The 12,293-nt window shown below is 51.7% G+C and overlaps 1 protein-coding gene across 10 annotated transcripts in view; it reads right to left on the minus strand.

Moving 5' to 3' along the window:
- Positions 1 to 7,455, minus strand: part of CLCN1 (chloride voltage-gated channel 1) — a 34,043-nt gene extending 26,588 nt beyond the window's left edge. For 3 of the 10 annotated variants that reach the window (XM_089329616.1, XM_089329617.1, XM_089329615.1), the window contains exons 1-4: positions 3,608 to 3,688; positions 3,042 to 3,170; positions 2,689 to 2,822; positions 663 to 740 (exon numbers count right to left, since the gene is read on the minus strand). Coding sequence is in view for 4 of the 10 variants with exons in the window: in XM_089329612.1 (XP_089185738.1) it covers positions 663 to 740; positions 2,689 to 2,822; positions 3,042 to 3,170; positions 3,608 to 3,739; positions 4,127 to 4,247; positions 7,163 to 7,342 (774 nt within the window). In the remaining 6 variants the exon portion in view is untranslated. Of the gene's footprint in view, positions 1 to 209; positions 289 to 662; positions 741 to 2,688; positions 2,823 to 3,010; positions 3,171 to 3,607; positions 3,740 to 4,126; positions 4,248 to 7,162 lie in introns of those variants that run through there. The other 7 variants (XR_016231809.1, XM_089329612.1, XR_016231810.1 and 4 more) reach the window with 6 other exon arrangements.
- Positions 7,456 to 12,293: the final 4,838 nt, after the last annotated feature.

Genomic DNA, 12,293 nt, shown 5'->3' on the forward strand with positions numbered 1-12,293 from the left:
CAGCAGCTGGTCTCAAAGAATCACAGCCCTTGGGTGGAGAAATCCAGGTGCTTGAAGACCGGGGCTGTGATCAACGGTCACTCCCTGGATGCCCACTCACCAGTCCTTTTGGTGAGCACCACCCCTTCCACCCCAATGCTACGACAGCCACCCACTTCCCCTTTCAGGTCTGGCTCAGGCAACCGGGGTAGGGAGGAAGTGAAACTTGCCTCCAACAGGGGCTGCAAAGCAGCATCCCACGCCCACTGCGCAGGCTGGCACCAGGAGGTCAAGCTGCCCAGGCACGGTCTGCAACAGAGAAGCACGCAGGACCAGGAAGGTGGTGGGGTAGGACAGGTGGGCATTAGTCAGCAGGATGACAATGGAGGATCAGGAGCTGCAAAGGGACGGGCAGCACAGGAGGGAAAGGCGGAGGGGAAGTGGCATGGGGGGGTGTGGACCTGCACGGGCAGCAGGGGGCAGGCCTGACACAGATCAGCATAGAGGGAGAAGGATGGGTTTTGGAAGTAGGCACAGAGAAGAGGGTGCATGGATTAGTGCGATGCCCCCTTCAGCACGCCAGCCAGCCCAGAGCAGAGGCAGCCGGCCCGACTCCCTGTACACACACATCTGGCTTTTGCCCACCAGCTGACCCCTACAGAACTGTCCTGCTCCAGCCTTACCTCGTAGACCCCACAAAACACGGACATAAACTTGCTGAGGACAGCAGCACAGATGCTGGCAATGTGGACAAAAGGGCCCTGGAAGAGACGAAGAGAGCCAGGCACTGGGGTGAGGGGTTGTGCTTGCAGAGCTAGCGTGTCCTGCTCTGGGGAGGTCTGCTCTCGCGATGCCCCACCCCAGAAAGGAAGGGTAAGGACCAGCCAGGGGTCATCTCGTCCCAGATCAGCCACTGGCATTATCTGACACAATGTGCCCATAAAGCTGTGAACAAAATGAAATCTCCAGAATGAAATGGAGATTGCAGAGGCCCAAGGAGGCCGGACGGATCTGTGCTGCGCGGAGGCTTCAGCTCCACCCCTCACCTCCCAACTAAGGCGCGTTTGCTCCAGCCACACAAAGCAAAATGGGACAAAAGGGGTCAGCCTGACAACCAAGGGATGTGATGGAAGACTGTCAGTCGCCCAAGGTCTGCTCCTCCTGTGGGTGGACTACACTGGATGTGGACACACAGTGTAGCTCTTTAAGCAGTGACCTCACTTGTCATGTGCCACACGATGTGCTAACCCTTTGCTGAAGAACCAGATGATGCAGGGCTGGCACTGTGGCACAGTGGGTAAAGCCGCCGCCTGCCAATGCTGGTGTCCCATGTGAGCACTGTTTCAAGTCCCAGCTGACCTGGATATCTGCTAATATATCTGATCTAGATATCTGCTAATGGCAGGGGGAAAGCACTGGAAGATGGCCCAAGTGCTTGGGCCCCTGATACCCATGTGGGAAACCTGGATGAAGCTCCTGGCTCCTGGCTTTGGCCTGGCCTAGCCCTGGCCATTTGTGGCCATTTGGGGAGTGAACCAGTAGATAGAAGACCGTCTCTCTCTCCCTCCCTCTCTCTCTCTCTCTCATCTCTCTCTCTCTCTCCCCCTCTCTCTTTAACTCTTTCAAATAAATAAATGAATGAATATTGGCTAAATGTGCCTCACAGACCTGATTTCCTGCACATATTCAAGCCGGGAAGAAGGGCATAACACCATGTCCAACAAAAGACAAGTGGAGCAGTCTACTTAGCTGATGTCCGACAGCTTTCTCGGGCTCAGTCCTCTCTCCCACTCTGAATAAACTGCTTTCGCCCTCAACCAGATTCTGATTCTTTCAGGCAGCAAAGAAAATAAAGGAGAGGGAGGGGGGAGCTGGGATGGATGAGGATGGGATGGGGACATGTGCTCAGAGTAGGTGGTCTGGAGAGGCCTCCCGGAACTGGTTATAACTGAGAAAGGCCTTGGATGAAGTGAGCCACGATGGAATCAGGAGGAAGAACGTTCCAGGCTGAGGGACCTGCCGCACAGCTGCCCGGAGAAGGGGACAGGCTTCGAGTGGACAGGGGGCAGGAAGAAAGTCTTGTGGATCAAACAGTGAGGACCAAAGACTGGACAGATAGGAGGGAATGAGGTGAGCACAGGTCTCAGAAGCAACAGTGACAAGTTCAGAGTTCACTCTAGTGGGATGGAAAACCATCAAGAAGCTCCTGACCACAGGTCAGAAGTGCCTGATTCCATTTTCACAAGATGCTGCCGTGGGAAGTGCCAATGGCAGAGGACAAAGAATGCTTGTGAGAATAGGACTGAAGGGGACCTGAGTGTGCCACCTGGAACTGGTCTGGGTCACCACTAAGGCACTGGTTCTCAATGAGGGGAGATATTGCCTTATAGGGGGCATTTGGCAATGTCTAGAGACATTCTGATTGTCACAACTTGGGGCTGCCACAGGCACAGGGGTGGAGGCCAGGGAAGCTGCAGTACACAGCACAGATTCCCAGCCTGAATGTCACTCTGACTCCCCAGCTCTGGTCTTTGTGTCATTCCACCCCAGGATTAGGACCATCCAAAGCATTTCCCCACTCCTGCACCTTGGCCCAGGCTCTATTCCGGATCGGCACCGCCCGCTTCCTCTCCAGGGTGCCCTCTAGACTCAGCACCATTCTGTCCCATGAGCACCTCTCCCAGCTCACACCTCAGCAAGCAGACCCACCTCTTTCCCCACAGGGATGCCACTGCCAAGCCCAGCGGTCAGGGCAACCACCTTGGCCACAAAGGCCTTGATTGTGAGATACTCCTTCAGGACAACCCCACGAAGGATTGTCTTCATTTCAGGGATCCCAGAGCCTGAAAGGGTAGCAGAGAGGTTATGTGCAGGTGCAAGCTGGAAATCCCACGGGAAATGAACATTCAGTAGGTGGAAACGGGGGCTGCAGAGGGAGAATCGGTGGTGAGGAGGACAACAGCAGAGCTAGGAAAGGGCTATAGGGGAGTGGGGGCAGGAGGAAGACCAAGGGCATGGGGGACAGGCCCACCGGGTTGAGGGGTGCCGCAGGAAGTTCTCACCAACCGCCTGGGGAGAGATGAGGTGGCAGAAGAGGGCGCTGAAGAGAATGAGCGTAAGCGGGAAGGCGACCCAGGCCAGGAACTGCAGAGGGAGGCTGGGCTGCATCTGAGCGTATGTCCACTTGTAGGCTGCAGGGACACACACCTGGGGTCAGAGTGATGGTGGTGGTGGCACAGGATTGCACACTGGGTGTGTCCCCGTGACACAGTCCTCCCACCTGCCCCTCCCCAGGTGCCACCCCTCTCACTTTACATGTGGGAAACCTGAGTGTCCGCAGGGGAAGTGTCCTGGGGGGAGGCAGCCCATGGCTGTGCCCAGAGCTGAAGGAGTTCCCAGGACTCAGCATTTCAGTGCTGAACCTGGGACAGCCCTGGGGGAAACCGTGACAAGCTGGACACCCATTAGAATGGCACCTGCAGCTTGGGTGGAAGGGGCATGAAAAATGAGTGTGGGCCCCAGCTCGGGCTTGTCTGGGGCTGCAGACCCAGCAGATCCCCAAACACACTGTGCTCAGTGGAAACTTCAGCTGGAGAGAGGCTGAGGGCAGGGTGGAAGCCGAACGAACCCTGAAGGCTTTTGGCGCTGACATAGTCCATGCACCAGCTGACCAGAGCCATCAGTAGGCCCAGAAGCACCAGAAAGATCCAGTCTTCCCCTAACTTCCTTCTCACCACATGTCCCAGGCGGCGGACACAATCTGGGAAGAGAAAAAGGTAACAAACCAAAGAGAACAGCAGCTGACCAGTCCCTGCTTTGGGCGCATGACTGCAGAGTAGAGGGGAGGGACTGGGCCCTTAGGGTCCTGTCTGTTCAGCTTAGTGCCTGGATTTCTCTTTACCTCTCTGCCAACTGCTACTCCTTCCCTTCCAGAGCCCAGTCCCCCACGGATGTCTGCACTCCTCTCTACATTGATTTCTGGGGTTGGGAGAGGGATAGGAGGGAACAAGGTGAAGCGTGGAGGCAGTCACGGAGGCACCTTCTCAGAAGGGCTCTGGGAACAGTATGCACATCGGGGCATCCAAGTTATCCTCCTAATCCCTGCACCTCCTTCCACTCCTGTCCTCTATGCCTCAGTCCCCATCACCTTGACATTTAGAATAGTGATCCTCATCACTGCTGTCCAGGGTGGAACGGGAGCCCATCTTCTTGGGCATTCCCATGCCTCGCTCCTTATCTGACAGTTCTTCTTTGTGATGGCCATAAATCTGTGTGGAGAGAGAGTGGTCAGTGTCTGTCTTCTTGAAGAACAACTGAGCAGATAAAGGGCAGCACATGATCTCCAACAAAACAGAACTTGCTCTTCTGAATTCTGGGTTTGGAGCACTCCATGCAGCTTTGCTTCCCTCAATTCCCCACTCTCCATTCACACGTTTCCCATGCTGCACCTTGTCTGTCCATCCCCAACTTCTACCCATACATTCCTCATGTTGGACCATGGTAGTAGCCTTCATCAAGGAGGCCAAATTCTGCTTTACAGAACAGCTACAGAGAACTGTGCCGAGCTTGGGAATCCAGATCAGGGAGGTACTTCATGTGTCACCATGCTTTCTTTTTTCTTTTCTTTTCTTTCTTTCTTTTTTTTTTTTTTTTTTTTTTTTTTGACAGGCAGAGTGCACAGTGAGAGAAAGAGAGACAGAGAGAAAGGTCTTCCTTTGCCGTTGGTTCACCCTCCAATGGCCGCCGCGGCTGGTGCGCTGTGGCCGGCGCACCGCGCTGATCCGATGGCAGGAGCCAGGTGCTTATCCTGGTCTCCCACGGGGTGCAGGGCCCAAGGACTTGGGCCATCCTCCACTGCACTCCCTGGCCACAGCAGAGAGCTGGCCTGGAAGAGGGGCAACCGGGACAGAATCCGGCGCCCTGACCGGGACTAGAACCCGGTGTGCCGGCGCCGCAAGGTGGAGGATTAGCCTAGTGAGCCGCAGCGCCGGCCCTCACCATGCTTTCTGCATGGATGTCTCTAGTTTCCCGCCTGCCCCCTGGGAAGCCAGTGTGGACAGGGTGAAGAATGGCTTAGCCAGCGGATGACTCTCTCTTGGCTGCACTTTGCCGTGGTGGTTAGCGTTTCTTGAAGTACGAGGGTCCTCTGTCAAGCTCATCTCTAGTGCTTGTAAGCACAAGCAGCAGCAGTCCTGGGAAAACCAATCAATCTTTTCCCCAAAGCAAGATAATGGGGCCCCCACCAACATGTGAAGAGGACAAAGCAGCAACCCGCAGACCTGGTGGCCCTCCCCTCTCCTCCCAATGCACAGCGTGTGTCTGCGTGTGTGTGTGTGTGTGTGTGTTGGGCGGGGGGCAGGCAAGAGCTCCACCCACTTGTATCCTGCCCCACCCCCACTACACGGACTGTCCTGTGAGACCAGGGTCAGGCGAGGTCATTGCTGATCCTGGGAGGGCCTGGGAGGAAACCTGATTTCACAATACCAGCGGCAGTTTTGTGCCTCAGTCCTGAATAGGCACATGCTCACGGCCGTTTCCTCTGCGGGATGAGGTTAATGACTGAGGGAGGCAGAGCTTTCCTCCAAACGCTAGCTGGGACCCAGACAGGGAAGACTCTCCCAGAGGCCCCAGCTCTCTGAGCGCCAAAGCCGTTGGAAGACACCACCAGAGCCAGATCTGCCCTGGCTGATCCAGTGCTCACCACCACGGTGTTAGGGCAGGGTTACGAGAGGGCCAGGAAGAAATCAGAACTCAAGTGTAAGTGATGCAATGTTTGGGATCTGTTAAAAAGTACACCAGTGTGTGTGGAGGGGTGAGGGTGGGAGTGGGAAGGATAGATGAAGCAACAGTGTCAAAATATTGACAGCTATTGGGAACTTTGGGGTTCATCATGCCATTCTGTTTCTGTGCAAGTCTGGAATTTCCATTATAAAAATTAAACTTAACTCCAAACTCCTCTTCTTTGCTTTCAGGGCCCTCTGCAAACCAGTCCAACCCTACTCCAGAACGAACTTTCCATTTCTTTCCAACATGGCTTCTGGCTTGCTCTGCCAGCTTTCCCACTGTCACTAGTGAGGGCCATAACTGCATTTCACTCAAGCTGTTGTCTCACCCAGATCTCGGACCTGGGCGAGACAGCACCGGACCTGGAGGGTCTTTTATCCAGTCAAGGCCTCAGTCGGACCCCACCATCTCCAGGTAGCCTTTGCAACTCACTCTTGGACCCTACACTGATGTTTGTGTCCTCACTGCCCCCCAACCATTTCCAGGAGGCACCTCTGCACCAGGGGATTGGTTAGGGACTGACAGTGGATCCCCTTAGCCCCCAGTGCGGAAATCACCTGCATGAACCACCCCCTCCCACCCCTAAACCGAAAGAAACTGCAGGCTCCTTGTTAGTGAAACTGCCTTTAAACTCTGATATCTGGTCTCTCTGCACATACTCCATCCTCTGCCATACTTATTCATCATAGCTTTCATATTTTTCCAAGCCAGTTTCACACCTCTCCTTGAGCTGTGCCCATCCTAGTCCCCATTTCCCAGATGTCAGTCACTTGCCGATGTCCACTCCTGGAGGACAAGGACCCATGGACACCCGTAATCTGTCTGCAGCTCCTCTTGCTGGGATCACATTGCTGCAGTTTCCAGGTGCCTTTGCAGCTGATAGGTTCGTGCATGAAATGTAACCAAGCTTTCGTGTGGCAGGTAGGTCTTGGATTGCAGATGAACAACTCAGTCCATCCTCTCCCCAACTCCCTTCTCCTGCCTTCTGCAGGACTCATTTGTGTGTGTGTTCTGCCAAGGGTCGGATGGCAGAAATCTGGTGGTGTCTGTACGTGGGTGAGCGTGTGGAGACACTAGCAGCACCCGGTGGTGTGTGCTCCTACACAAATCACTCCATGCAAGTTACATAAGCCCAGGCTTTCCACGCACGTGTGGCTCTGCCATTTCCCACAGTTTCATCTATTCTGTTAGCAAAAGTTATGTAAAAGCTCATGTATTTCTCTGTAAATGCATAGCTAGGTGACCCCAGACCTTGGAAAGATTTTCAGCTTTTGAACACACATGCTTTAACTTTTTAAGAAATAACATTGCTCTCTATTTTCATCTTATTCCTAATTTCTACCAATCCCTGGTACCACTGAGGCTCCCCAGTCTACCCCCCTCCCCGCCCAGGCTTTACCTGTGTGGGGTGAACGTTGTGACGAGGGCCTGTGTCCTTTCGAAGTCGGTGCTGGAGGCCCCCATTCTCAGAGGGCAGTCCGTAGCTGGTAGAGTGCTCAAAGGGCATATACTGGTACTGGGGGGCACTGCCCCACCAGTTCTGCTCACCCCCATGCCGCAGTGCCTGGGATTGCTCCATGCTCCCCCCCTCCAGCCCTGGCCAGGCCTTGGCCTGCTTGCCCCGTCCTTGCCCCAGCGCAGCTCCTTAAGCCTCTGCTCCTGCCTGTCCCCAAGGCGTCTGGGGCAGCATGCCCACCTCCAGCTATTTATAGCTACCTCTCCACCACATGACCCCCTCCCCCCCCACTGCCACATCTGATCTGCCTGGGGTCGAAGCAGGTGTGAGAGCAGTGCAGGGTGGGGGTTGGGGAGACAACCTGAGGGACAGCCCCACAGGGAATTCCCTTTGCAAGCCAGGAGCTCTGTTCCCCTCCTTACTCACTAGAAGGCTTCCAGCCCCACACCTCTGGTCCCTCTATAAATACTGCCCTGCCCAGGATGGGAAACTTCTTGGTAAGCTGGTAAACCTGTGTGCAGAGCCGGGTCCACACTGAAGCCCTCCCAGAATCCCACCTCTCTTCTCGAGTGCATGGACCATGAAGGGTGTGCTGCTGGATGAAGTGACTCAGAGGTCTGGAAAGACTTGAGCCAGAACTCACCTGGGAGAGCAACTGATGCCTCTCTGCCATCCCTCCCTGTTGGGTTGATCCCAGCTCTGGGTCTCCTCAAGGGTTAGTCCTCATCTGGTTCATCAACTTCTGTCTGGCCAGCTCTCCCAGCACAGCCCGTTTCCACTTTGCCCCTCCAGCTCTCTGTCCTCTCTGCCAGAGGCTGCTAATAACACTTTGGTGCCATTCCCCGATCCCACCCTTGTCACCCACTGGGTGTGGAAGGCTTGTGGAAAGCAGGGGGGAGAGCCCTGGGTTCTAGAATTCCTCCCTCTTCCCAGACTCCTATGTGTCAGCCACACTATCAGCCCAGATTTATGAGGACTGAGCTTCATGGAGGCTGTGCGGATGTACACACAGCAGTTCTATCAGAGTGCGTGAGATAAAGGGGAAAAGGGAAGTAGGCCAGGGTCACAGGGAAGGCAAAGGTGGGAAGGAGTGTTTCTCATGATGAGGCCCACACACGTAAAAGGTGACGGGGAAGTACTCTCAGCTACGCTTCCCTATTCAGGTCAATAAATAGTTTTGGCCAAGGCCAAGCTACTCTATCTGGCGTCATGTATTTCTTTTTTTTCTTCATTTATTTTCCTAAGAATTCTCTCCATGTGAACTCCTTATTGTAGAATAAAACTTATAAACTGGGACAAAACGAAGCTTAGGATACTTCATCAAGTGGGTTCTGTCCCAGGACAGTCTGAATTCAGGGACTGCTGTGCAGGTAAACCAAATACTTGGTCTTATGAGTGATTTTGATCTAGGCTAAGTGGAGCTACCCAAAGCAAGAAGAAACACGTATAGCATCAAAGCAACTTCTCCAGGCGCTCAGTGTCACTAATCACCAGCACAGAGCACATCAGAATCACCTGCTGGGACAACACCTCGCACCTGCTAGCATGGCTGTTATCAGGAGATAAGTGTTGGCAAGAGAAATGGCGAACCCTTGTGGACTGTTGGTGGGAATGTAAATTGGTACAGGCATTATGCAGAAAATGGTATGGAGTTTCTTTAAAAGTCCACACACAGAACTATCATATGATCTATCAATCCTACTTCTAGGTAGAAGAAAATGAAATCAAAATGTTGAAGAGATATTTGCACTCCCATGTTCACTGAAGTGTTATTCACAACAGCAAGATATGGAATCTAAGCCTCTGTTAACAGATGAGTGGATAAAGAAAATGTGGTACATATACACAATGGAATATTATTCAGCCTTATAAAAACAAGAAAATCCTGCCATCTGCAACATGGGTGACCTGGAAGACATTATGCTAAGTAAAATAAACCAGGCGCAGAAAGACAAATGCTGTAGGAGTTCACTTATATGTGGCATCTACCTGAATGAACCACTGAATTCATAGTAGAGTAGAACCCTGGTTGCCAGGGCCCGGACTGGTGATGGTGGTGGGGTGGAGGGTACTGGGGGATGTTGGTTAGGGGTATAAAGTTTCAGCTATGCAGAATGAGTAAGTCCTGGAGATTTAACGTACATGGTGCCTGTAGTTAACAACACTGCATTGTACACCTCAACTTTTTTAAGAGGAATTTTTTTTTTTTTAAAGATTAACTTGAAAGGCAGTGTGACAGAGAGAGGGAGAGACAGAAGACAGAATAAGAGATCTTCCATCCACTGGTTCATTCCTCAGATGGGCACAATGGCCAAGGCTGAGCCAGCAGCCAGGAGCTCCATTAGGGTCTCCCACATGGGTGGCAAGGGTCCAAGTACTTTGGCCATCTCCCACTGCCTTCCTGGATGTGTTAGCAGGGAGCTGGGTTGGAAACAGTCAGCAGGACTGAAGTATCAGGTGCCAGTGTTGATGCTGGCCGAAGAGGGCAGCTCTTAATGATTCCGCTCCCCCCCCTCCCCATACACACACACAGGAACGATGAGATGTGTTAGCTAGCCTTTGTGATACATTTCACAGCGTATACATATTAATACATCAAGTTATCCATCTTAAATATGTATAATTCCTACTTGTTAATCATAAACCAATGAAGATGGGAAAAAAGAAAAGCACCTCAAGGCCTATTACCCACCCAGATTGCAAATGTATGGTGATTTGAAGGACTAAAAGTTCTGTGATGACAGCCACCTTTATACAGGAAGAAAATAAGGAGAATTCTAAGGGGCTGGTTGAAACGAAAGGACTGCTTTCTTAATAGAGAAAACAGAGTACCGATGTTAAAATCCTGTTCTTTGAGGGGCTTCAGGAACATCAAAGATTTTCACCTCTTTGTAGAGTATGGCTCCTCTGCAACTGGTGTTTCTTCAGGGACCTCATAACCTTGAGAAACAAGTATCAGATGAATTACTCCTTCCTCCCTAGTCCTGGGAATGTCCCTAAAACAGCAGGCAGGCCAGGAACACTGACACTGAAGAGACTGGAGAGGCAGGCACTGGAGTAGAGACATGCAATGTAGGAGAGCAATTCTAAAACCCACATTCTGAAATTAGGAGGATCCAGGACACCTACAGCCTGCTAGCACTGAAGGGTAAGAATTTGAGGGTGAAAACCTTGCATGAAATTAGGAAGTTTAAACCCTATGGGCTATTGTCCTGCAAGGGAACTAGAAAACAAAGTTTATCGCAGGGCCAAAAGAGGGCTTCTGTGAGATCCTGAGTTTCCTACTTTTGGAAGCAAAGTCGTGAGCATACACGTTTGCATTTCCCATATTCTAGGGTCCACGGCACTGAATGCTTAAAGCATAGTCAGGGAGGCCAATGTGACACACTGAGCCAAGCCTTCCCTTGGGAAACCTGTATCCCATATTTGGAGTGCACGCTGGAGTCCTGGCTACTCCACTTCCAATTCAGCTTCCTGTTAATGCATCCTGGGAAGAGCAGGTGATGGCTCATGTGCTTGGGCCCCTGCCCCCCTGTGGGGGTTCTGGATGGAGCTCCTGGCTCCTGGCTTCATCCTGGCTCTGCCCTGGTTCCTGCAGCATTTGGGAAGTAAATCAGCAAATGGAAGAGAACCTCTCTCTACTGCTCTGCCTTTCAAGATGAACAAAAACATTAACAACTACAACAAACCTCTTCACTCCTTTAAAAAATGCAGGCTTAGGGAATACAAGCTATTTGTAGGAATGTTGGATAAAGACTCCCACATCCTGTGTGGGAGTATGGATGGCTGTGTATGAGCTACAGCCCCTCAGCACCTCTAAGTCTGGATTACACCTGTTTTCAGATGCCAGCCTCCCCGGCCTACTGGGGAACACAACCATCAAACCCTTCAAGGATGTTTTCAGTAATCACTTTCCCTTTGCATATGCAGACAGCAGATCATCTTTTCAGTATACCTCCAGGTGGTCATCTTTCCAACTTACTGGGTCTTGCCCTATTCTGAAAGAAGCCTTGCTCCTCTCCCAAGTCCTGCAGATTAGGCCTCCTTGTAACATCACATGTAACCGCCAGAGACCTTTAACGGCAGAAACAATTTCTTCATGTTTAAATAAGGGGAAACTGAGGCTTACTGTTAGCTACAAAGGCAGCCCTAGTATTCACAACCAGGTCTTCGCAATTTTAGAATCCATGCCCTTAGGTGAGCTACATTTGCTCCTCTTCTGGTAAGTCAGTCTGAGCTTCATTTTCCATTTGTGAAAAAAATAGGAAAATGACTCCCTCCTGGGACTGTGCGGAAGATGAAATGGAAAGCTCTACTGAGCTTTGGTTGCAGCTCCTATTAATGCCTTCCTCTTTTCTTTGTATCCCAGCTTTGGTCTGATCTTCTGTTTGTTTCATTTCCTGTTTTCCTTTTCTCCATCTGAGCAAACAGGAAGGGGAAGGGCAGCAGAGGGCAGCCCCCAGCTCAGGGAGGGGGATAATTTTAGAAGAGAATCCCCTGGCAGAGGTAAGCAATGTGGGGTTGGGGGGGGAGGGGAGTGCAGGGAACAGGGCTGTAAAACGGAACACGACACCCGCATTCAAGGGCGGGGGTAGGAAGGACATGGCATCCAGCTCAGAGACAAATGCTGCTCTCTAATTCCAACACATCACACCTCCCAAAAGCTTTCCCACACCAACAATTCCTTAGCCTCTCCTAGAGTTTGCATTTCTTTCTCCTTTAAGGTCATCCCCCCTTTTTCTTGCAATACAAACAACCTGTTTATTTTCCACATCCTCTGGTCCCAAGTTCTTCTATATCAAATTCCTCTCTATTCAGGCCAACTCAAATCGTCTCTTTCTAGACAGCTATTTCCTCTATACTTTCAGCAACTCTCACCAGGTTCGACAGCTGTTCCCTACACAAACATTTCCATGAAAGTTTCCTCCTACTAAACCCATAGCCCAAATGCACCTGCACACTTGCCTCTCCAGGCATGTACCAAGTATTCCCTAACTCACAGACCACTGCTTAAGATACATCTCTCCTATGCTTACAATCTAGGCTCACTCTAAAAAAACCTTACATCTACTTT

This window comes from Oryctolagus cuniculus, chromosome 3 (genome assembly GCF_051225735.1).
Source record: "Oryctolagus cuniculus isolate XC-2025 breed Fujian yellow rabbit chromosome 3, ASM5122573v1, whole genome shotgun sequence".
Taxonomy (NCBI): domain Eukaryota; kingdom Metazoa; phylum Chordata; class Mammalia; order Lagomorpha; family Leporidae; genus Oryctolagus; species Oryctolagus cuniculus.